This window comes from Crassostrea angulata, chromosome 9, assembly GCF_025612915.1.
Source record: "Crassostrea angulata isolate pt1a10 chromosome 9, ASM2561291v2, whole genome shotgun sequence".
In the NCBI taxonomy this organism is placed as follows: domain Eukaryota; kingdom Metazoa; phylum Mollusca; class Bivalvia; order Ostreida; family Ostreidae; genus Magallana; species Magallana angulata.
In genome coordinates, this window is record NC_069119.1 from 31,536,904 (window position 1) to 31,563,755 (window position 26,852).

The following is a 26,852-nucleotide window of genomic DNA, read 5'->3' on the forward strand; positions in this document are numbered from 1 at the left end:
TGAGTTGATATGTGTTTTGTCTACGGCATTTTGGAACAACCCTCATATTTCACATAGATTTGCAAAATCAGTCTCATCATCCAATAATGGTAAACAAGTGCTTACAAAACCACTTATTATAAAAAAAGCATAATCAAAGTCAAGAAATGTAAAATAAACGAGTTTGATTATAAGTATAACCTATATCATCTCAGCTGCACAGGAAATTCGGGTTGACGGACCGTATCATCTTAAATATTGTTAGTACTGACAAAGCTCTTTAAAAAAAAGACCAAACAAGTTGTAACAGATCTGTTGCCAATTTATTACAATAAACCAACGTGACTTTGTTAGTGATATGTTTGTATTGTAACAATACGTGTAAATATATAAACATAACATCGTCAATCTTTAAGGAATGTTTCATGACTTGACATAACAGTCCCACTGCCAAAGATAACAATTTGCATGTACATGTATTTACTGTAGCAACTAAACCCAGCATAAATCAGGTCACGTTATCTTTGTGAACAAGTGTACTTAGTCTATCTAATAATAAAACAACCTCTCAATAGTACACTTCATTCTGCCAATCAAAGAACTGATAACAGATAATGTGCAAAGTTTTCATAATACACATAATCTAGATAACTGTCACCATCGTCTAAAACGGTTCAAATTGACCAGGACCCAAACAGTCTTAGAACAAATCAACTGGCTCTCTAAACTACGTGGCGCTGAACCGGTTCTCAATACAATATCTAAACATGACTGTAGACAATGCTGTTGTAAAACGAACCATAAGGTGTGTTTGTGTATAATAAAAATATCATTCCGGTGCAATGTTTCAATGGTATGATTCAAATTCTGATGCATACTCTTTAAACAAAATCATATTATTATAATAAATAGACATCATAAAGATACAAATTCATATTATGATAAGAATATCAAAACATTATTTAAATATGAGAGTAATATAAGAAATGTGGTTTGTGTTTTGCGTGTATAAAATAAAGTGAGATCAAATGCATAAAGTACATTCGTATATTTGTTAAAAATCTAAATTGAGACATCAAAAGAATCAAATATCATTTTTTAAAATATATGACATTAACAATACAGTAAAATATAATCATACAGTCCTTAAATCACTATCAACTCAAGGTGAATCAGTTTATTTTTTTAAGTGTTTAAGTCAGAACAAAATATCAATAATAAACAAATAAAACAATAGACTTTTCACTAGTCTAAGAAAAATTCAAGATTATCAGCAAAATGTTTTGCAAGAGAAAAAAATATACCACATTCAAAAAAGGGTTTATTTATATCTGTATTAATAAATATATAATAATTATTAAAGTTGAAAATAAATAAAAAACATGAAGGCAAGACATAAAACATGGTTCTTTATATATGTGTAATACTGTAAGTCATTCTTGTGGAAACGTTGCAATGTGCACCACAAATTGTTAATGCATTATGTATACTGAGTAACTATGTATATTAATTTTGCACTTCAATAATTCAAACATCTTAAGTTTTACCTTAGTACCAATGTCTTTTGGGTTTGTTTGTTTTCATTTATTCTTACTGTGATTTTCCTTGGCCCAATTGAGTTTGAGTGTTGTTGTTATATTGTGCATTACTATAATTCTGAATCATTATGAATTGTATGTTTAGGTGTACATGTATACATTATAAGTGTATGATTAAGTTCTAGATTACTAGTCAAACAAACATTTTCTAGAAACAGATTTTTTAAAACTAATTTACAGTGGTAATTTTTTTTAAGAGGTGTTTTAAATTTTAGCTTATCTTGGTGATATGCACCAAACTGTCATAATTGAGGTTATGTTGTCAATTAAAAATTATGCTTCTAAATACTTGTATAGCAACACATTTCATATAAATTTTACCAAAGTAAAACAGTTAAAAATATATGCCATACCTAATCTAAAAAAAATTACAAGAATTGTCATTGTCTAAAAATAAAACACTGCTAAAATGAATATAATGCATGCAGAAGAAAAAAAAATTTAAAAGTCACAACAAAATGGTAGCACTGCTCATCCATGTATTCAAAATTCGTAACAAGCAGAAACATTTGTTTTGCAAGTCTGCTAAATATATGGTAACAACCTTGTTAAAAAAAAACTTCATACATTAACATAATATCTAAACAGCTTAAGATTTCGATCCAATCTTTTATTCCCCTAGTCATAGTACCAAGTAATAAACAGTTTTTTTTTTATTTCCCAATCAAACTCATTAGAACCATTTTAACAAGAGCTTGGACTAAGGTAAGAGAGTGGGGGCTTATTTTCAAAACTGTGTAATTTTCAAGGTTTTAGCTAGGGTATATTTGTATATATTTTATATTTTGTTATCTGCAATATTTTTTTGTTTTGGAAAATGAAAAACATTTTTCAAATTGTCATTTTGATAACACAAAACAAAACAATTTACAACTACAATGCAGTTCTTAAAAAAAAAAAATATTCCTCACTGTATGGATTTTTTTCTTCAAGTTTTTAAACTGCATTCCATGGAAAAAGAACAAAGTTTCAAAATATAAAACAAAGTTTTGACAACAATCATGACGGAAAGATAATTAAACAACAAATTAAAATATCAAACGAAATAGATCAACTTTTGACAACCTTGTACTAATGCTTTTCTTTTGGTGCAATCAATCTTTAAAAGCTTTGATATCTCAAAAAAATATAACCTGCAGGGTGTAATAACTATAATTGTACCCTGAAGTATTGTTTTGATTCAGATAAAGCTCCAAGAAGAACACAGAGTTAATTGAACACAGTCATTTACTGTGGTTTCATTAATATTCAAGGGCATCAATTTTAATAAATAAAATGAAAATCACAGTTTTAAGGATACATAAATTTGCAGATGATACATAAATTTGCAGCTTATGACCCTATTAATATAAATTGATAATAGAACTTGCATTTCAATGAACATTAAATTTCGTGGATCAACTTAACAAAGAAATACTCGAAAATTGGTGTTCAACGAATTTTGATGAAACCACAGTATAAGGCAAAGATGCACAAATATCAGAAGTTTGGGTACGGGGTTTATAGGTAAGAGTACCTATTTTTTGAAGAAAAAAAACAGGTACTAAACAACAACATAAAGACACTTTAAGTGAATTCCAATTTGATCTCATGTCGCAAAAATCACAAAATAAATTAACACACTATCATAAACTGTTAAAAATTTTCAGCATCTACAGTTTTCTACAAAAATATATTTTGTATACTTGTGCCAAAAAATGAGCATTTTATTGATATGGATTTGTTAGGTCAACTCATGTTGACTTTGCATTTAGTTTTTACTTTGTTCCCTTTCTGTTCACCCAAAGAATGCCTCAATACTGCACATTGACTGGATGTTGGAGAGCATCACTCTATAGGTTCACACACAATTTTCATCTGTGCTGGTGCACATGAGTAATCATGCCTCTACAGTTTTATACAAAATATTTATCTGTGTTGGTGCGGATAATGAGTCCTTGAGTAAACATGCCTCTACGGGTTCATACAAAATTTTTATCTGTGTCGGTGCAGATAATGAGTCCTTAAGTAAACATGCCTCTACAAAATCATACAAAATTTTCATCTGTGTTGGTGCAGATGAGGAACGAGTCCATGAGTTTGGGCTGGATCAGCTGTTGGTTGTCGATCCCACTCAGGTCCTCGAGCTTGTTCAAGGAGTTGATCTTTCTTAATGCAGCCTGGTTCAAATGATTAAAATCAAAGCCATTAATTTCTTCAAAACCAAGTACAATAAGGTTCAAAATGGCTAGCACTGCTGCTCAAGAAAGAAAGGTTGCACATGTTCATGTAATAAAATTTATGAATTTCTATATGGTACAAGTACTGTAAATTCCTAATTAAACGCGAGGAAATAATATCCGCATAAAATCGCAAGAAGCCCGTCTCACGAATTTTTAAATCTCGCTTTTAATTTTTTGACACGTGTAAACAACATGAAAGTAAGATAAAATTTCGGCATTCGCTATTTTATGCTCTCGCGATTTGATGGTAAATCGTTGAATCGCAGAATTAAGTACTCGCATAAAATAAGGAATCTACAGTATATCATATCATAAGGTAATGATAATCATCATTGTTATACTTTCATGTTAAATACTGAAATCTGATTGGTTAAGACGCAGTTAATAATATTTTCTATTACCCTCAGTGTTAGCAACACACTTAGCAACGGGTAACATTAAAAAATGTTAAATGCGCGAAAATTATGCGCATACGGTTCGCTGTAGAATTTACGTTATTCCTATATAAAAGCAGTAAAATTTTCATATTTTCATAAAAATTAAGACATTCAGTATAACAAAATAAATAGTGCCTGTTTGGGAGGATAACAGTTGAAATTGACACCCCTCGAAAACCATTGTCAACCTCCGCTTCGCGTCGGTTGACAACGGTTTTCTTGGGGTGTCAATTTCAACTGTTACCCTCCCAAACAGGCACTATTTTTATAGTGACACATGAACAAAAATGAATACAAATTGAGGACTTACCAGACAGGCTACTAACACAGCGTCACTGTTACTCCTCTCTCTCTTGTCACGACACAACTGTATCAACCGGGGTACACCTTAAAGTAATTTGAAGGTTTGTGTATGTGTATTCAGCTTAATTGTACAAATCATTTATTATTTCAAGAAGCTGACCATGGTGGTCAAAAAATTAACCAAGAAAGAAACTTTCCATAATTTTTTTAAATTCTTTGCAACACATAATTTTTGTTCAATTTTTGTACAATAAACATTTAATACCCCAGTTCTACAGCAGCTTGAAAAGGATCAAAATTTTAATGTTTATTATGAAAATTCCTATACCTTCAGATTTCACAATGGTTGCGGCATTACTCTCGTCGCGACACATCCTGGTCAGAGCGATGGCAGCTTTCTGTTGGACTCGCTCGCACGCTGCAATCTCTGACGGCGTCTTGTAATCCAGAGGACTCTCATTCAGCAGCTCTAGACAGATGTCTATACCACCACAGTCCACCACATCGTGGCGACAGCTGTCTGCGGCTACCATGTTGGCTAAAATGGTTGCCACCTAGGATGCACAATTATTTTAACAATTTCTTTCAATATACAAATGCAGCCACCTTGATAGCTAGAATGGTTGCTAAATACATGTAGGATGTTAAGTTATTGTTGTCATTTCATATAAATTAAGCTACCATGTTAACTAAAATAGTTGCGAACAAGGATGTAGAGTTATCTTTTCTTGGGCAAAGAGATTGAGTGTCTGCAGCAGACAGCGGTTTTAATGGAATAAGAACGCTTTTTACCGAGTTTATTAGGAATATTTCAGTGTGAATGTGTGTTTTGACAACATAATTTTGCAACATTGTGTGGGAGGATTTGCGTAACTTTTGTCAAGTAAGTTGTTTTTTGACATTGTTTTCTAATCGTGTCCTACTTTCGATTCTTCCCTTGTGTAATATTTATATATATGTCATAGATTGTAGAGCAGATACGATGCACCTGTGGTTCGATCACTTTAAAATTTTTAAAAAATATCAACACATTGCTATGAGAAGACATTTCCTTCTTCTATAAATCATTTTATGAAATCTATTCATACTCTCACATTAAAAGTCTGGCAAAAATTATAATGTCACACTGAGGTTTAAACCTATCCTAATTTTCTTGCATGTAGATAACAGTTTCTTTTAAAGTCTTTGAAATAAATGTCACAAAAATAATTATGCTTTTAGAAATGCAATTAGTTTGAGTATATTTCTCGTAAGGCATCTGAACAAATGTTTGAGAAAAAAAAATCATGAATGATGTTAATGTCTCATTTAATACAGTAGAAGCACATCTTTTTGTTACTAGGTTAAAATTTTGTAGTTTTTAAACCATATACAATTTCGTTGGCATTTAATTTCGTCATATCATAATCCCTAAAACGTATTGCGTATCAACTCTGTAATAATTAATACTTTGGTTAAAAATTCGTCAAAGATTTAATTTCGTCAATAATACTGCCAATGAAAATAAAAGAAATTAAATCCTCAACAAATATTTCTGCTTCTACAGTATTACCATAAGTTTGCTGATAATGTCTATCTTGTACAGATGGAATTTGGCTGACAAAATTTCAAATGTACATACTCCAGATAAAATTTTCAATTTTTGGGGGGGAAAGGGGGGAGAGGGGTTCCTGAGAATGAAAGGACACAAATTACCTGGTCCTTAGAAAAGAGAGATTTGGCAATGTTGGAATGACAGGAAGAGCAGAGGATTCTGGGAGCCTGAATCTTCTGCAGGATTTCACAGGTTGTGCTATCCATGAATGTCATGTTAGCAATGGCAGCAGACGACAACAGGAAAATCTCCTCTGTCTTTGTGGAGTTGCAGAGCCCTGAAATTCATTGAAACGGAGATGAAGAGTACGGGATACAACTGGAATAACAGCACTGGAATCGCCAACAACAGGTGTGGATGGAGGGACCTTGTTGCGGCCTTATGTGCAGGAATGCATAAAGAGGGTGAATGAATGAGTTAATGAATGAATGAATGAATGAATGAATGAATGAAATGAATGAATGAATGAATGAATGAGTTAATGAATGAATGAATGAATGAATGAATGAATGAATGAATGAAAATATATAGCAGAAAATTACAAAAATTTCTAATCTGATTTCATGTTATTCATCCGTTGAAATTATCAAAAATGAATATTGCTATCTTAAACAAAACACAGTGTTTTCAAAAGGTAAGAAATTCAAAGTAACCAAATTCCATTAAAAAGTTTCAAATCCATAAAGTTAGGCTGATAAAATTAGTCTTTGGTTTCATAGGACAAAAAACTTTTAAGAAATTATATGACAAGAAGGTATCTAATTTCAATTTTTTCCTAGATTTTAAAATAACTTAACCTGCTTTTTTCTGCTAAAATTAAAATTTAAGTGATTCCCCTCTTTAAAATATCCATAAAATGATTCAAGATGGCAGCATTTGATACAATTAACCATCTCTGAAAAAGCTACTGTGGAATTTTTTATTCGTGGGGGTCAATGTTCGTGGGTTGCCATGAACATTGGTCCCCCACAAACAATGATGATTCACAGTAGTTAATCATTTTTTGTTTTTTTGTTATTTTTGTTTGTTTTTTGTTTGTTTTGTTTTTGTTTTTTTTAATTTATTTTTTTTTTTGGGGGGGGGGGGGGGGGGGGGGGGGCAATGATTTACAGTACCAAGTAGATGGATCAGAAGATCTTCCATGTTGTCAATCAACCCTGACATCTGGTGGACATTCTCCAGGCAAGGGGAGGTAACCTGAGCAATGACCCCAGCCACTTCACCCCGCACTGACTCCCTGACCTCGGGGTCAGACAAAAGGTCAAGCAGGCTCCAAATTCCTCCTTCCTGTGAGCATAAAAAGTGGTTAATCAAAATTAACTGTTTTGATGTGTCTTACACAACATGCATATCAAATACATGTAACATACTTTCTGTCTGTAATAAATTACACACACTGTGTAACTTTTATGACTACAGGCGCAAATTTTTGCCTTTATATACCAAAATAAGTACCGTACATTTATTTTTTTGCAAATTTATTCTCTCTTTAAATACTCATGTAAAGTAGTCAGAACAGTTTTAAGCTCAACTGTCAAACACAGTACATATGAATAAAAATTCCCAGCTTTTATGAATATAAATTCTTCATAGCTATTAAACACATTCAAGATCTAAGATAACTTGTTACCTTTTCCATTTCGAATATGCTCTCTGTGACACAGCTGATGGTGGCGAGCGCTCTCAGGGACTGAGCGTGGCAGAATCTCAGGTTCTCGGTCCTACAGATGTCTAGCAGGGCTCGCACTCCACCCTCCTACAGTTAAATAAGACAGCCATTGATCAGCGAATAGTGATAAAATCTTCCCCAATTGAGAGAAACTGGCTGATGTAACTATTGTTTGCAAATAGTGGTAGTATCATTTCCCAGAAATTGAAGTACAGTCAAACTTCGTTATCTCAAACTAGATGGGACTGTTTAAAAACTTCAAGATATCTGGATATTCGAGATATCGAGGGTAAATTACTTAAAAAATAAATGGTTTTGACTTACAAATCACTTTAACATATCCATTGTATTCAATATATCAGTGTTTGAGATATCGAGGTTCAACTGTATATCTTGTTCCCTATTAGGTAATCATTTAATGGTGGAGTTTTAAATTAAAGTGAAAGTACAGTTACAGTACACACCCCACCCTCCCTTTAGATCTGGGCACTCATAAGATATTCATCTTAAAAATGAAAGTACAGAGTCTCTAATTATACAATGATCGATGGCACAGTTACACTTTTCCCAAGGATTTTCAAGGTAAAAGTGAAAAGAACAGATACATTCAAAGTGAGAGTGAAATTACACTCTTCCCTGATGATCTTGGATGTAAAAGGGAAAGAAAAATTTCACTCTTCCCTAAGTTATAATAACACACTCCCCTAAGGACTTCATTGTAAAAATGAAAGCACAGTTGCTGTTTCTAACTTTTGACCTGTTAAGAGTTGTCTCCCTTTTGCTATATAGTAATAATTATACTATACCCTGGCTATGATGTAACACATGTGTTCTCCTTCTAGACCTAAGGAAACCACTGAGCCAATAGCTTGAGACAGCACCATTGGGTCATTAGCCTCATCCAAAATGTCTACTATTTTCTACAAAATCATAAAAAAATATGATGAAGTTGTCAAAATATGATGATCATAATAAACATAAGAGCCAAAATTGCAATACTGAAACCCTTACTTTATTCTATAAATTTTGAAAAATTATTTCTAAAAATTGTTGAAAAGCACAGTGGAAGTCCACACAATAATACTACAAATTCCAGGATATTCAGACTGGCTGCATCATAATAAATACAAAATTAATTCAAAATAATTATAATATATCCATGAGAGACGAGATAATATTAAACTACCGGCCCATCTGCACTTTGACCATGTACATGCCATTGGTATTATACCGTAGTGATCCTACCTGAACAAGGTAACCCAGGGAGAGGTCTACGAATCGACTGAAAGCCTGGCCAAGGAAAGTCAGCTGGTTAATGACGGGGATTTTGGAGGGGTGGCTTGCAGAGTTAACAAAGGCACTGGAAAAGAAAAGCAAAAAAAAAGTTACTACAATGTATACATGTATGTATATATATGTAAAACTTCAATCTTGTAGATATTTATCACTTGGTAGCAATCTCTCTCTCTCTCTCTCTTTCCTCTCTCTCTCTCTCCTCTCTCTCTCTCTCTCTCTCTCTCTCTCTCTCTCTTTCTCTCTCTTGTCTTGTCCTATTCTCTCATTCATTTTATCCCCCCCCCCCAACCTCTCACACTCTGTTCTTTTTCCCCCATCTCATTACATACATGTATGTCGTGAAAAAAGAAAATAAACATGTAGTATATGACTCACCTTTCTACCTGCTGTGCAAGCTTAGCACATTCCCCCATTACAACTTCTTGTTGCTAGAAAAAAAATTAAAATGATATCAGCTCCCCTGCCTGTATGTTTATCAACGAGAGACTTAGAATAAAGGCCATCCTCAAGCAGATGTTTATAACCTTGAATATTGGATTGATTTAGCAACAGGGGTTAATATTATTGAACATGATATCATTTCTCTCTCTTTGAATTCAATAAATTAAAACCAGGCCCCTAAGGCCATCATATTTAAAAAGGTCTCAGACTCACTTAAACAAAAGGAATTATGCAGTGGAATCAAATTTTAAAGAAGAGGCATCTAGTTAATGTCCCTTAAAGGCCGAACATTTTTACCGGGTGGTAAATCTCAGGTGAGGGCGGGGCTTAATTATTAGAGGTGTGAAAGCCTCCGGGGCTTGCAGGCTACCGTGGTCGTGTACGCTGCTAATCGCTATACACAGGAGGCAAATTAATACACAGGAAATAAATAATTAGTCAGAATTGGTCTAAGTTTAAATATCTCATTGTTCTTATGTCCATACGAAGCGATTTTATACGGAAATGGTATTGTCGTCCGAATTTTCTCTAAGCACACGTGTGTAAAGAACAATTCAAAAATGCAGTAAATTAATTCTGCTATAAAAGTATAACTCAGTACATTGTGTTTAGCACTTGACATTGTTTAAAAAGTTAATTTTAACAATTATAATAGTATACGAAAGCCATACGATCAGTAAGAATGTGGAATGTAAAGACAGACATTATACGTCGACAATTAATGGAGTTCGTTTTCCATGGAGTGACGTTGACATTCACCAACTTCCAACTGAGTGAGTTACCAGTAAATATAGCTTTAGTAGCACATTGTACGTTTGTTGTAGAAAGAACATTTTATATGTTTTGGAGCTGTCCATGCATTTTCGTGGAATTCATTAGGTCACACACATTCAACATAATTCAAATATAAATTGTGCGGATTTTCAATCACTGAATAATTATTTTTCATAATCAATTTTAATACTGGTAATGTTTTAAAATTAATTTTTCAATCCCCCCTTTTGAATATATGACGGAAGATATCAAAGATCACGTTGTTAATTGCTAGTAAACAGAAAACCGCGGACCTGGCAAGATCACGCTCGGACGATCATGTCAATCAAACTGGCTGCTATTGTTTCAAACTTGATTGACAAGCGGCATCATTTTGAAGTTTGTACAGGTAAAAAAGGGGGCGTTTGTAAAATGTTCGGCCTTTAACACCAGGCTGTGTTGGTTGGGTTTGGGTATGTCCCTTTCCTCAAAGACTTGTTGGTTAGGGTGGGGGATGTCCATTACCTCTAGGATATGTTAATTGGGGTGGGGGATGTCCCTTACCCCTCGAGATGTTGGTTGGGGATGTCCCTTACCTCTAGGATGAACTGGTTAGGGTGGGGGATGTCCCTGCTACAGTTGTGTATGAGCCCCCTTACATGACAGGTCAGCTGTATGGTAAATGTCTGTACTGTCTCCCATTCCTCGTCCTCTACCAGTCTGAAATATCAACATGTTTTTGTACTTTGATCTATTAATAATATTAGTAATATGATAATTTTAATTAGATTTCATTATACCGAGTACCAACGACAAAATGAATCAGACTTTTTCACTTTATTGACCAAAAAATTTTCAAAATTTAGTGGCACACATAAATATATCATTTTAAGGATCAAAAATTTTCAACTTTTGATGCCGCAAGCAGGTATTTAAATTATAGTAGGATTTGAGAAGTGTAGGGGAAATAACTCAATTTCTACCTTTATTAACTTAAATTTTTTTTTAAATGATGTTTTTATCACTTTTCACTGCAATTTAATGAATGTCAATATTCAACCCAATGCTAATGCAGCAGTGCCTGAAAACAACATCAAAACAAATTTTTGGGCTGCACTTAAGCAATTTTTCATTTGATCCTAAGGGATGAGAAACTCTGTCTGAAATTAGCTAACTTGTTTGAAAAAAGAAAATTATGTAAAGTTTTTTAAAATGAAATGATTAGTAACTAAATTGAACAGAACAGAGAAATTACCTTAAATTTATTTTAATAGAAGAACTCAGAGGAAATCAACTAAGTTTAAAAGAACTCAGAATTGACTGACTTGAAAAGAACTGATAATCAACATACTTAAAAAAGTTTAGATTTAAGTTGCTTGAATTATAACTTACTTGAAAAGAACTGAGAATTCTCCACTTATGTCATTTGACTCATTCCTCACAACGTCAATAGCACCTTGAAAAGGAGAAAATTGAGTGTTAATATCAATTCTATGTAAGAATCAATGATTTACATAAGGGTCTGGCCGTGCATAGTCACCAATTTTCTTAAATACTTAAATGTAAACATTCATGCCATCATCTCATTTTAATAATGCATTACATTTATTCCTGTGCAGAAGTGTAAATAACAAATGCAGCAAATTTATAGAACCCAAAGAAACTACCCTTTATGTGCATGGCGTGGAACCTACTTTTTATGGTTGAGGTGTGGAACCTACCTTTAATATGCGACTGTGTGGAACCTACCTTTAATATGGGAGGTGTGGAACCTACCTTTAATATGTGAGGTGTGCAATCTACCTTTAATATGGGAGATGTGGAACCTACCTTTAATATGTGAGGTGTGGAACCTACCTTTAATATGCGAGGTGTGGAACCTACCTTTAATATGTGAGGTGTGGAAGGCGGATTTCTCCACACTCTGTACGATGGACTTTCCCTGCAGGACATTCATACACTCCATCTCCGTAGACCAGCGAATGTCCATCAGCCATTGCTGCACTGGGTCTTCTCTGCGTTTTCTAAGCCAGTGGGTCACACTAAAATCAGTGGTCAAAATTTGTTTCCTTTCTATTATATAAATTATGTATAAAAATATATACATGAACAGTGTATTGCGTTTTCTTCATTTATCAACCAAAAATTTTTTTCTTTTTAATTTTAATCAACAAATTGTTAATAAAATATGTTTTCTTGTATTCAACAAATTATTTTTTTGCAATAATAAACAAAATATATGTTTTTTAAAAACATAATATTTTTTTTTCAAATGATACATGTAATATCTATCCTGACAAATGACTTAATTTGTAAGAATGAAAAATTCAATTATAGCTATTTCAACAGGTACATAAACTGTGGCTGGGCAAATGGTAGTACAATATACAATAAATGTACTTATCCCAGTACTTGTACTTATAGAATAATTAATATACGGAAAAAAAATTCCTGAAATAAAATAATGGGATTTTTTTGTAAACAGCTGGCACTTACCCGGAGGCTTTGGTTTTCTTGTGTCGAAGCATGATGACTAAACCTCAACAATAAATGGAGTGTGTGGAATTCTACAGTCTCAGATGTTCTGAATAAAAGCTCTAGCCACCTCCTTAGAAAGCATGACTATTCTTGGTCATCTTCTCCCATGGATTTACCTCACTCAGTTTCTCCTGTTTTCCATATACTGAACTTTAAATCATGTTTTTGTTCTTCAGTCTAAATTATAGTGGAGTGGAATCATTCATTATGGACAATTTTTAAGAGCTAACGTTAAAAGCTTCAATCTGATACACAAGTATTACAATTAATATTTATATGTTATTAATATTAAGTTAAACTTTGTACAGAGTTAAAATCTGGCTGAAATAAAACTCTGATATAGCAGAGTATTCAGCGGAACATACTAAAGACCTGAAATACTAATGACCTGAAAGACCTGAAAGACCTGAAATTTTATATAAATGATACTTTTATAAGATTTTAGTCAAATGAAATTATTTTGTTGGGGTTTAAATCAAATTACCAGGTATAATTTTGTTTAAAAAAATATCATAATGATCAGTTATTCAAGCAGAAATATGAAAGACCTGAAAATTTGAATTGACCTGAAAATTTCAAATGACCTGAAATTTTATATAATTGATATAGATGATACTTTTATAAGATTTTGGTCAAATGAAATTACTTTGTGGGGGTTTAAATCATATTTCCAGGTATAATTTTGTTTAAAAAAATATCATAATGATCAGTTATTCAAGCAGAAATGTGAAAGACCTGAAAATGTGAATTGACCTGAAAATTTCAAATGACCTGAAATTTTATATAATTGATATAAATGATACTTTTATAAGGTTTTGGTCTAATGAAATTACTTTGTGGGGGTTTAAATCATATTTCCAGGTATAATTTTGTTTAAAAAAATATCATTATGATAATGATCAGTTATTCAAGCAGAAATGTGAAAGACCTGAAAATTTGAATTGACTTGAAAATTTAAATGACCTGAAATTTTATATTATTGATATAAATGATACTTTTATAAGATTTTGGTCTAATGAAATTACGTTGTGGGGGTTTACATCGTATTTCCAAATATTATAATGAGCTGTTATTTACGCAGAAATATGAAAGACCTGAAAATTTGCATTGACCTGAAATTTTCAAATGACCTGAAATTTTAAATGATTGATACATTTCTATGTTCTGTGTCAATTTTAATGTCTATTGTTGAGTTTTTATCATATTTCCAGGTATATATGTGTTAAAATATATCAAAACGAAACATGGGCTGTTAGATGACCTACACAACTACACTATCACAAAATTTCAGGTCAGCCCAAATTTTCAGGTCAATTCAAATATTCAGGTTTTTCATATTCCTGTGTAAATAATATATTTTAACTATTATATACCTGGAAATATAATAAAAACTCACAAATAAACATTAAAACTGATACAGAACATATAGAAATGTGTCAATTATATATAATTTCAGGTCAGCCCAGATTTTCAGGTCTTTCGTATTCCTGCGTAAATAATTGATCAGTATGATATATTTTAACACTTATATACCTGGAAATATGATTAAAAACTCACAAATAGACATTAAAACTGACACAGAACTTAGAGATGTTTCAATTATATATAATTTCAGGTCAGCTCCAATTTTCAGGTCAATTCAAATTTTAAGGTCTTTCGTACTCCTGCATAAATAATTGATCAGTATGATATATTTTAACACTTATATACCTGGAAATATGATTAAAAACTCACAAATAGACATTAAAACTGACACAGAACTTAGAGATGTTTCAATTATATATAATTTCAGGTCAGCTCCAATTTTCAGGTCAATTCAAATTTTAAGGTCTTTCGTACTCCTGCATAAATAATTGATCAGTATGATATATTTTAACACTTATATACCTGGAAATATGATTAAAAACTCACAAATAGACATTAAAACTGACACAGAACTTAGAAATGTTTCAATTATATATAATTTCAGGTCAGCTCCAATTTTCAGGTCAATTCAAATTTTAAGGTCTTTCGTACTCCTGCATAAATAATTGATCAGTATGATATATTTTAACACTTATATACCTGGAAATATGATTAAAAACTCACAAATAGACATTAAAACTGACACAGAACTTAGAAATGTTTCAATTATATATAATTTCAGGTCAGCTCCAATTTTCAGGTCAATTCAAATTTTAAGGTCTTTCGTACTCCTGCATAAATAATTGATCAGTATGATATATTTCAACACTTATATACCTGGAAATATGATAAAAACTTACAAATAGACATTAATATTGACTCAGAACATAGAAATGTATCAATTATATACAATTTCAGGTCATTTGAAATTTTCAGGTCAATTCAAATTTTCAAGTCTTTCGTACTCCTGCATAAATAATTGATCAGTATGCTATTTTTTAACACTTATATACCTGGAAATATGATAAAAACTTACAAATAGACATTAATATTGACACAGAACATAGAAATGTATCAATCATTTAAAATTTCAGGTCATTTGAAAATTTCAGGTCAATTCAAATTCTAAGGTCTTTCATACTCCTGCATAAATAATTGATCAGTATGCTATTTTTTAACACTTATATACCTGGAAATATGATAAAAACTTACAAATAGACATTAATATTGACACAGAACATAGAAATGTATCAATCATTTAAAATTTCAGGTCATTTGAAAATTTCAGGTCAATTCAAATTCTGAGGTCTTTCATATTTCTGCATGAATAACTGGTCATTATGATATTTTTTAAACAAAATTATACCTGGAAATATGATTTAAACCCCCACAAGTAATTTTATTTGATAAAAATCTTATAAAAGTATCAATCATATAAAATTTCAGGTCTTTCAGGTCTTTCAGGTCATTAGTATTTCAGGTCTTTAGTACGTCCCGTATTCAGCGGTCAACGGTCATAAAACTAAAAGCACTCAGTTTTATTTAACAGCTATATATTAAGTACATATATACGTCCTGTGGGCAATGTTACTAACATGTTTACAAATAAAATGGCTGGCTGCTTATTTTGGTAGTTACAGTAAGGACATGTGTTTAATGCACATTTCATGCATGACAACTTGTTCCAACAGCATTGGGTAAGAATGTTGCCCTACTTCCAGTAACGTGCTGACCAGGACTATAAAATGGGAACATATGTTCATGTCAAATAATTTTTTTTTATTCTGCTTGCATTTTTTTCACTTGATCTTTTTTTGACAATTTTTGAGCGACTTATTGATAAAAATCCAGGTGCTTGTGGTATTTTCTGTACACCAAACAAACCTCTAAAGCACTATAATGACAAATCATATGCAAGAAAGGTCCTTCAAAGACTCTAATAGCATGCAATGGAAAAGAACAGGCTAAAACCCTTAGATATTCAATAAGTAACATTTTTTGGTAAACATCCCAGCATTTCTTTGAGCTCCCATAGTGCTATGCCAAAAATGGTTGACAATTTACTGGCAATTTACAGTTACTTGGGGTTTGTGGACTATTTTTATCATCACTCACATTTCCGAGATAACTAAGAGAACTGCTTTTCCTCCATTCCTTTATTTATTCTGTCGAGAAAATGAGGGTGGCAGGTGGGGGAGGTTCAAGAGTCGGAGGAATCTCAGTATAATATCTATACCCTAGCTAAAGGGGCCAAAAATTGTAAACATTTTTGGTAAAAAGAGATCTGCAGGCTGTTAATGGTCCATCTTTTATAATATTCAAAGTTTCATTTATAATGCACACAACATGCATACAGCTTATTTCTAGCATGCAATGCACTGACAGTAAATTAAAGGTGATTTCCTAATTTAAAAATAGAACACATATTGAATTTGATATTTCCAAATGACAATTAACTATGTAGTTTTCAAGACGAAGTTAAAATTGATAAAGAACGACAAACAGTAATTACCCTAAGAATTATACATGTTCACTAAACGACCATATTTGTCCCCCCCCCCCCCCCCTCCAAAAAAAAAACCCTCCACATTTGCCCCATGGGCATTTTCACAATATGACCCTATTGACCCCCCCCCCCCCCCCCCCCCCCCCCCCCCCGGTCTAAACCCCTGACCCAGGGGCCATGAATTTTAAAATGTTGGTAGAGGGCTTCATGGACATTATAATTATAATCATGCATTCAGTTTTTTACCCACATGTGTGAAGAATTTTGAAAATTTGGCCTTTATTTATTCATATTTCGACCAGTACATGAGGCCTAGGGTTGGTAAGGTCATAAATTTTACAGTTTAGATTCCTCTTATCCTAGAAATGCTTCACACCAAAAATGGTAACAATTGGCAATGTGATTTTCAAGAAGTAGTCAAAAATGTAAAACTTTTATTCACAACAGACGTCACATTTTAAGGGCAAAGACCAAATGCAACTGAGTGACTCAGGTGACCTAAATATTCATTTCAAAAGGAAAAATAAATTTTGAGCATGATATTTTAATGAAACTTTGTGTTTATCAAAATATTTTCATTAGTTTTTTGTTTTTGTTTTATTTAAAGCAAGTTGACTCAGAGAAAGTTGAATTATCTATAATAACCTAGTTTGGGACAATTTGGAATAATAATTATTTTATTACTTTGGTTTCTGGCCAACTTCGGGGTGGGGGTAAAAGTATTTGAGAGAAAGTGACATTGTTTTAGGTCAGGGCAAGTCTGTGGAATGTAGTTGACAGTGTAGTTCCTTAGAAAAACGCTCCCCGCAGCGGTCACACAATAAATGATATATTATATCTTATACTCTGTCCCAAGTTTCTGCTGCCACCAGTGTTTGCATAATATCTCGATAATCATAAATACTTTTGTGCCTAAACTACATCCAGAAGAAGAAGAAAGACAAAGTCCAGATTATCTCCCCTGAAATGCCCTCTCTACCGCCTCTAGGTTTCAGTACACAACCAATACTATTTTTAAAAAACGGGGGTTTTGCATTGCAAACAATTTTTTAGCACCCCCCGCTGATTACATTAAAAAATTGTGCAGGGTGTCCCGAGTACTTCCAGCATAAACAGATGATGCTTCAATGAAGAAATCTTGGATTTTTTTTCCTTTTATTGATTTGAATTGTTCTTCATTGACAGGTATGTTTATTTATTAAAAATCAAAAAAATGAACGAAGCAATAAATTGGGAGAGACTATAGACTATAGATCTACATGTGTCAACACATTATAAAACTAAACAAATACAAAGTATGGGTAATTAGCAACATGTGCTTGGGTCTCTATATATATATTATTAATATACCTAATATGTATATAATACATTTATATGTAGGAATGGGACGATCCACCGATGCATCACAGTATTTATTTTGACAATATTTGGATTGATACATTTACCATTAATACAACGATACCTTAGCAAACTTTTTTTTATTTTTCAAAAATATCCAAGCTTCATATTTAGACTATTTTTAATCTGTGCGCCTAATATGAAAGTACAAATGATTGAGAAAATCCTCGTAAAGTTGTCCAAACTGTTATGATTAAGCTAAATCTGGAGTGTGGAAAACTTTCCGATTACTTGTTTATGAAAAAGTAGTGAACACAAGACTAAAGTAACTTGTAAATTGTGCAACGCTCATTTTAAATATTAAACATCAGTATCATATCGCATTTCATGTATCGTGATATGTACCGAATCGGCTAGGTAAAGTATCATCCCAGCCCTATTTATATGTATAGTAGCCTCCTATTATATCGCGGGTTCTATGGCATCATGGTATTTCTGTCTACGAATAGTAGCACGCGCTGAAATTGACATTTTACGTCGGGATATTTTTAGACATAGTAAACAGAGGCACGCTGAACACCACTGAGGTATATGATAGAGGAATTAGTGCTGAAACGAATACCATAAATCAGTATTCGAATATTCGTGAGTGCTATTCGATTCGTATTCGAATATTCGTAGACGTCATAGACAATGTATTAAGCAAATATATGATAGTTTGTATTACTAAGTGGGTGTATGTGTAGACTGCTTAAACATGTCAGTTCGAAGTTGACACTTAATGCACGAGTATCCATTGAATTGGGTGAGCATTTAATTTTTATGCAAATAATAATATACTGATTTTTTTGAAAATTTCTATCAACTACAATCAAAAGATTTATTACTTCTTTAATAATATACTGCAGTCCTGACTTCTGGATGAGACCGATACGTAACTTCGTAAGTCAGTCCAAATATTTCCGCCATGTTTGATATAGTATTAAACAGAAAACTGATAACGCTCACAACTCTGGTAATGTTCTGTTTATTAAAAAAAAATAATAATAATAATATCGAGGTATCTTTTTAAAAAAACTTTCGATGTACCTTTCGATATTAACTCTCCGTAGCTCACACTCATTCAAACAGTTAAGCAATTTTTTTCTCCAGCGTCTGACATGAATTGAAAAATCCAGAATGTTTGTCTCCGTTCAATGTAAACCCTGCTTTTACTTTCAAGGTAAACAAGCATGGCGGAAGAGTCTATTACTGGGTTAAGTAATAGACTCTACCAAGCATGCAGTCATAGATGGCTCGTTCTGAGTAAAATGAAATAACACGATGCTGCATAGTTTACAGTGCTTGATATGGGTGTTTAACATGTGATCGAATATTCGAATGCTAAATATACATTCGAATATTAGAAATTTACTATTCATTCGCGAATATTCGAACATTCGTTTCAGCACTAAGAGGAATCCCCCAATAACATTTAGTTTTTGGAAATAATTCAGTATTGATAGATTTTTCCACAAAATGATTTAACTACCGCGATATCATAAGACGGGCTCATATATTATGTATCATGCATATGTATACAAATCGAGACCCTGGTAGCACCTGTGTAATCAGGCGGCCACTGTATTAGAGATTGACGTTTGATTTACTCCGGTTTGGGGTTTTTCCTACAAACTAGTTACCGCGACTTTAATAGCGAGCGCAGCTCGCCGGCGCGCAGCGCCGGCGAGCGAAGCGAGCTCCAAGAACCAGTGTGCGCGGGAAAAAGAACGAGCTAAACCTACAGTTCATCAAACAAAATTTTTTGTCTACGTCCCATAATGCTCTCTAATGTTTTCACCCGTGGTGCTATGCCAAAAATGGCCGACTTTTAACTCGTAATTTACAGTGACTTACAGTTTGAAGACACGTTTTGAGTACCGCATATGCTTTGGCGAGACTCAAAAGATTTGTTACATGCTTCCATACCTCCGTAATGAGTCGAGAAACGTAAACAAAGACGAACAAAGTCATGGATGACGTCACAGTGCACTCGCGCTATATCTCCCGCGATAAATTTAGAGGTGGATCAAACATCTGTAATGCGTGTACTAGCTATTTCAGTACAGACTGCGATACCTGCCTCATTGATGTATGATTTGTTTTTAATTTTTTTTAATATAGAGATTTTATGTATATATATTAGCAAGAGCCATACTTTACTGTCATATCGATCCATTTTTAAGCTAATAGTGCATGAATGAGTAGGGAGGAAATAAACAATAGGACATTTTGAAATAAATCAAAAAGGAATAAAATAAAAAATAAACAGTTAAAAAAATTATGTAGATATGGGATATAGTCAGACCATTAAATTTAAAAGTGGGAAATTACACACCTACAAACAGGTACCGGGCTCTCTCTTTCTCTCTCTGGGAAGTGGGTTGCGCTGTATGTATCATAACCATTAAAATTAGTACCTTTGGCATACTTATTGTAGAGCAATATACTCTCTCAAAAATTCTTTGACGTTCGTTGATACCTAAATAAAACTATAAGTTGACAATGATGCAAGGTATGTGTATAATTCTTGCTGCGCTCGCCAGAACGGTAGCACCGTAAAACATATTACAATTCCATAAAAGAGCAGCCTGCTGTATTACCTTCACATGCTGGTGCTGGTTGGGACTTTTAGCGAAATATTGTAGTAATGTTTGTCTGATCTTGTAAACAGGTGGTAACTATATTCTGTTTTCCGATCCCGATCTCTAAAAGATTTGGGCAAAGCGCATTTGGTTACATTATTTATGTAGCATATTAAAAGACGTGACCGTTAAGCGAGTGCAGATTTTGTTTGGTTTTAACAGAGACAGTACAGTTTGGTTTTCTTGAATGGGTTATCTTCGGAAGTAGCCGATTGCAAAGAAAGATATTACCGGTACATGTACACCATGTATTGAAGGACAGTTGAGTTGCAAAAGATGAAAAAAGAACATAAAATGCAGCTTTCCAGCAGAAAAGAAGAAAATAGTTGAACAAAGTGTTAGGAATTTATTTTTCTCGAGCCGAATCTAGAATTTAAAGCAATATGAGCTGCATTTTTCATGTTGAATTTTTTTTTTTTTACTAAAATGTTCTTTTGTACTAAAATGACAAAAATATCATGGTTTTAAAAATTTCTGTTAGCCATATTTTTGTGGAAAGTTAAGAAGCTTTATTTGGAGCAAAACTGAATTATTGTCGCCCTGTACCAAAATTGATTAGTTATATATTCATTAGAAGAGAACTATTTTCTTTGACAATAATTGATGATTTTTTCAATTCTTATTTATCATAAAAGTTTAAGTTATACGCAGTCTTATCGTACTAGCAGGTTTTTTTGCAGCAAAATAAAATTCTAAGAAATACAGCTCATATTGCTTTAAATAGACATAAGTACACTTCATGCCTGATCATAGAAAAATATTGGCATTTGACTGCTATTCTAGAACGTCCTACTCGACATCCTTGTCTGATGGTATACATTTTGAACCAAGAACAGTTGTTTTGTCAGGGACTGTTGTAAACAACTCAAACTTTCCGAAACATGAAGAGCTCTGTATGAAGAATAGAACAACACGTTTTCAGTCCTAGATTAGGTTTAAGAGCACTGGATGAGCGTTGCCATTTTTAGACTTTAATTACTTCCTTGAAGAGAAGAGCTTTATGTAAAAAGGGGAAATATTCAAACGTTAAATACCGGTATTTTAAAATATGGAATATTTCTTCACGAAATATAGCTTACTTTCAAATATTTAAAATAGATATAATAGATTTTTTGACCACAAAATTACTTAAAACTGTAGAATTTTTGTCTGTTATCCAACTAAAACTATAGCTTTTAGTTTATAATGATATTTACAATTTTAAGTGGTCTCCTATATTTTTGTGTTAAGAAGATCACACTTGTAATGTTTTCTTTATTATTTAATAGCATTTTTTCAGGAATTATAAGATAAAAAATTCAGTCTAGTTTCATAAAATGTAATATTTTCTGTTTAGAAATTGATCTTATAAATTTTTGAATTCGAAATACTGCACCTATTTAAGCGGTCGAGGTCAGCCTTTATAAATTTTGAACACTCATGTAAACATGTCTGCAACAAATTTCGCTATTTTAAAAACGCATTGCAAAACTATGATTTTAAAAGACAAGATTCAAATAATAGCTGTAAAGAAGGTCAAAGTTTTTGAAGTAAGTACATGTACATAATGACATGTAAGGGGCAACCTAAAACGTAATGGCCCTGATCTTTTTTTTCGGGTGCATAAGATCCATCAAGGGAGCTTAATCTCTTTGCAAAGCTTATGCGCAAAACTGTTTCAGTTAGAATACAAAGATACACTTTACTTCCTACAACATTTAAAGTCTCTGTTATCTTTTGTTAAAACACGTTAATTCTTTTAGCCAAGAGCTCCATACTCACGTTGTAAAAAAAAAGGTTGACAGGACCTGAGAACATTTTGATTTTGAAAGGGTTTACTCTAAATATTTTCGAGGACTAATATGAAATGTGTATTGTAGCACAGCGCGATAACTCTTTGCACGATTTCGTGCATTGTGATACTTTTGCGTAGCTCTATTGAATACCTACGTCTAGCATTCGATTTTTCTTCGTATCCATAGTAGGTTGCATTACTTTTTTTAATACTCATACTTAGCTGTTAAAAAATTCTAATGATGCCTGAACCTGTGCCCCTCAGGCGCCCCTCACTGTGCCCCTCAGGCGCCCCTCAGTCAACTGATTGTTAACTGTAAGGACCCGAACTTTGACCGACATACATTGCTTTGTCATTCAGTTACTTTTCAACACCTTTCCATTGACTAAATGGCAGAGAATCATCCAGGGATTTCGGATCATAATTCATCCTCCCGGATGATCTAATATTCCATCTAAAGTAAAAACCTACATCTTTTTTTTTTGTTCTTGGATTCAATCATTCACACAACATGCATTAACACTCTCAAAAAACATACATTTACATACAGGAAAAATAAACAAATATGCATCGTCTTTAATTACACTTGCTTATGAATATTAAGATGATCGGTTTTCTACTGACAAAATGATGATGATGATGATGATGATGATGATGATGATGATGATGATGATGATGATAATGATCACATTTCACAAAGTCGAATATTACTGTAGAAATTCAACAGAGTGATAAAACAAAAAAAATGTTACAACATGCCATTAAGAATCGAGGTGAAGAGGACATTTTTCTATTCAAATTATGTATTTAAAAATCCTTTATAAAGATTTCAATAGTGACAACACTTTGCCTGCACATGCAGTAGTCAGATTGTTACATATGGGTTTATTCTTTGAACGAACTTTATTTTATTTAGTGTATTGATCACAGAAACTAACAAATTCTCTCTCTCTCTCTCTCTCTCTCTCTCTCTCTCTCTCTCTCTCTCTCTCTCTCTCTCTCTCTCTCTGAAAATTTCTAGGAAATTGGAAAACCATATAATGTTGCAACCACTTCACATCTCTAAAATCGTACCAAACTAAAAAAATTCCGAAGGAAAAAACCCATCCAGATTATGAAAGTAAACACAAACGATCTGTCAAAGGGAGCTGTTAACGAATGAATGACGTCTTACGTACATTGATATAAATTTGCTTGCAGTAAGAATCCATGATTGTTTCAGAGAAGAATACAGTGAGTATAAAGATATATGTCATATAGAATCCTTTACTAAAACAAATTATCAATGGTTTTCCAAAGACTTATCTTCACACGTTGGTACATAAAATAACTTCATATTCATTTTAAGAGGATTCATTTTAGGTTTCCTAGCATAATTCCTTTGATAATAACAAATTCCAAAGGCCAATACCACTAATGTAAGTATGTGTGCATTTGTGTCAATTTAACAAGGTGCTGCTAATACAGAAATTTTAAAACGACAAAAAAATGAATCACTCACAAATATTTTTTAGTAAAATGACTGTCCAGTTTCTGTCTGAGATAGCGTATCACGGGATGTGTCACGAGATAGGAACCCCAGAAGAAGTAAGCTATAGAAGGGAAATGTCGGATATTCAAGAGTTCCTGGACAATCGTCTGAGAAGAAGGAGTGAGCGCAAAACGATGAATAGTGGTAGTAGAAAAGAAGGATTCCGATTAAATGAATCAGACCTAGACATAATGTTTATAGAACCTTGGCACCGTGTTATCTGGGATATGTCCCACTCCGTGATGTACAATTTACAAGGACAAACTCCGATTTTATGTAACACTTCTGAGAGTCCACCTGGATTTGCTTTACTTTGGTTGCCATTGGAAAACTCATCGGATTTAGTTTATTCTGCTTGTGTAAGGATAAACGGAGGGTTGTATATATCAAGTTCTAAATTCAGAGAAATGGGATGTTCTTGTGCAACACCTGATTCTACAATACATGGACCATGTAGAAGTAGGCATATCGGAGAAGCGATGTTCGACTTTGCCCATTGTTTTGTCAGTGATTTTTGGCCTCCCGCTGCCTCCTCATGGATAGACAGATGCCACTCATGGCCACCACAGCATGTTACTGACGACATTGTCAGAAATGGTTGTCATTTTGTTGCGATAGGAAACAAAGCAGGAAACCACGCCGATATCGAGTGGAGGATATCTTTTTCTCAGGCAGAAAACAAACTTGTCTATTCAATGAATCATACGCAATTTTTAAATTATGGCTTGCTGAAGTTGTTCCTAAATGAAGTAATAAATGCTGGATTAAGCGATGAAGAGAAACTGCTGTGTTCATATCACATGAAAACCGCCATTTTTTGGGCCATACAACAAAACATGCTACCTCAGTGGTGTCCGGAAAATATATTAGCCGGATTCTGGATCTGTTTTAAACTTATTCTCAAATGGGTGTATCAGGGGGTTTGTCCTAATTTTTTTATTCCAAAAAATAACTTATTCTTAAGCCGTATATATGGCAGAGACCAGAGAAATCTATTCAGAAGACTGTATCATTTGTATGAGAAAGGTTTATTTCTGCTGCTACATATTTCATCGATGAGACAATATATCCCTCAAGGCTTTATTTTCCCCGACAGGCTTATAGTTTTTGGCGATTGCAATTTGGGATCTGAGTTTGTGGTTGATTTTAAATTATCTGAAGAAATAAAAAATTGTGATCGTTTGAGTGTAAACAACCTACAAGACTGTGCAAAAGCCCTTCTCGTAATAGAACAGTTGACTTGTTTACCGCTGAATAGTAATACGATTATTATGTTACAAAAGCATACAGCCACAATCCTTCAATGTACTGCTTTTGTACTACACAACAAATACATTGATAAAAATGACAACAAAAATACATATATCAGAGACAAAAAGGCATGTCACTTGCTTAGATTATCAATGAAATTTGGATATTTGTCGGACATGCTGTACATTGCAATGTTCTATTACAAAACATTCAGATACAAGGAAGCGTTATCGATAATAGATATCTCAAAGGTCAAGATGTCACAACCATATGTCATGTTAGGTGAGGAACAACGTTGGACGTATACTGAAGGTGTAGGTGGCCGGCCTTGGTCTATAAAAATGAGACACGCAATAACAAGCATTCCTACGCTTGACAATACGATTTGTTATATGACGGAACTGCTGCTGGAACAGCAGTCTAGTTACTTGGGCAACCGACGTTGTATTGATATTCCGCCATGGATTCTTTTAAGTTTTCTAGAGTTTTTAAGTTGTAGACAGAATGACACATTGAGATCACAGGCGGCTGTAGATGATATCCAGGCCCTAGTAAATTGCGACGACGAGTTCTTTGTACCTAAGGTCACTTTGGATATTTCTTGGGAGATCCTGGGAATCTGTCAACAGATCACAGGCAACATCGAGGCTGCCCGGTTTTCGTTTCAACAATCACTTAAACAATATCCATATTGTGAAATAAAACTTGCCACCAGACAACGAATTAATGCATTGTAATGACATTCAGCAGTGCATTGATTGCGATAAATCATGATGATTGAATTGTAATTAAGGCAATATGAGCTGCAATTTTTATGCAGAATTTTTTTTTACAAAGATGTTATTTTCTACTAAATTGACAAACATATTACGGTTTTCAGAGTTCTGGTAGCCATATTCTTATTGGGAAAGTCGTAAGGAAGCCTTAATTGAAACAAAATTGAATTATTGTCGTTCTGTACAAAACTTGATCTGCTATATATTCCTTAGAAGAGAAATATTTCTTCTGACGAAATTAATGATTCTTTCAATTTTTTTATCAAAAGAGTTTAAGTTACATGCAGACTTCTCATACTAGCAAGGTTTTGCAGCAAAATAAAATTATAAAAAATACAGCTTATATTGCTTTAAAGCTATACACGCTATAATTTGCGTCAATTTTGAATAAAGGGGAAAATGTATGTGTTTGATTACTAATAAAAGTTACCTTTATTCTGTTAATTATAATGCTCAATTCGATCACGTAACAAATATATCAAATATTAAACAATAAAAAATATTTATTTTCCTGCCAGGAAAGTAATGCCTCCTCGTGAATATCAATCTATCACGTGATATCGACAGCTAAATTTAGCTTATCATACCAAAACTGGTGAAGGGTCAACATCTTCATAATTGTGATAGTTTCACAAAGGAAAGGATATTTTCAGTAAAGCATAAATTTGTCCGATATACGAGTACAAACAAAAGAAAAAAATACAAGCCTGTGAGTAGATATGAATACTTCCTTTAAAAAAATGACGTAGACCTGTGTT

At 33.1% G+C, this 26,852-nt stretch overlaps 2 protein-coding genes across 2 annotated transcripts; one reads left to right on the forward strand and one right to left on the reverse strand.

Moving 5' to 3' along the window:
- Nucleotides 1–832: 832 nt before the first annotated feature.
- On the reverse strand, nt 833–12,876 carry LOC128163741 (protein inscuteable homolog). Its single transcript, XM_052827394.1, has 13 exons — nt 12,789–12,876; nt 12,177–12,334; nt 11,685–11,748; nt 10,889–11,012; nt 9,474–9,526; nt 9,048–9,162; nt 8,609–8,722; nt 7,764–7,889; nt 7,249–7,420; nt 6,235–6,410; nt 4,868–5,093; nt 4,547–4,623; nt 833–3,736 (listed from the first exon to the last, which is right to left on the reverse strand). The coding sequence occupies exons 1-13, from the start codon at nt 12,818–12,820 to the stop codon at nt 3,605–3,607; spliced, it is 1,569 nt and encodes a 522-aa protein (XP_052683354.1). The 5' UTR covers nt 12,821–12,876; the 3' UTR covers nt 833–3,604.
- An 11,178-nt stretch (nt 12,877–24,054) lies between these two features.
- Nucleotides 24,055–26,442, forward strand: LOC128163635 (uncharacterized). Its single transcript, XM_052827264.1, has one exon. It carries the CDS (start codon nt 24,055–24,057, stop codon nt 26,053–26,055), a length of 2,001 nt encoding a protein of 666 aa, XP_052683224.1. The 3' UTR covers nt 26,056–26,442.
- The last annotated feature ends 410 nt before the right edge of the window (nt 26,443–26,852 follow it).

Excerpts from the sequence above, each read along its gene's own strand:
- LOC128163741 (XM_052827394.1), bottom strand. The coding sequence starts at position 12,820 with ATGCTTCGACACAAGAAAACCAAAGCCTCCGG. Across the intron at positions 7,890-8,608 it reads TGTGTTACATCATAGCCAGG|GAGGGTGGAGTGCGAGCCCT; the intron begins GTATAGTATAAT and ends ATTTAACTGTAG. Across the intron at positions 5,094-6,234 it reads CTCTCTTTTCTAAGGACCAG|GTGGCAACCATTTTAGCCAA; the intron begins GTAATTTGTGTC and ends TGTGCATCCTAG.
- LOC128163635 (XM_052827264.1), top strand. The coding sequence starts at position 24,055 with ATGACTGTCCAGTTTCTGTCTGAGATAGCGTATCACGGGATGTGTCAC.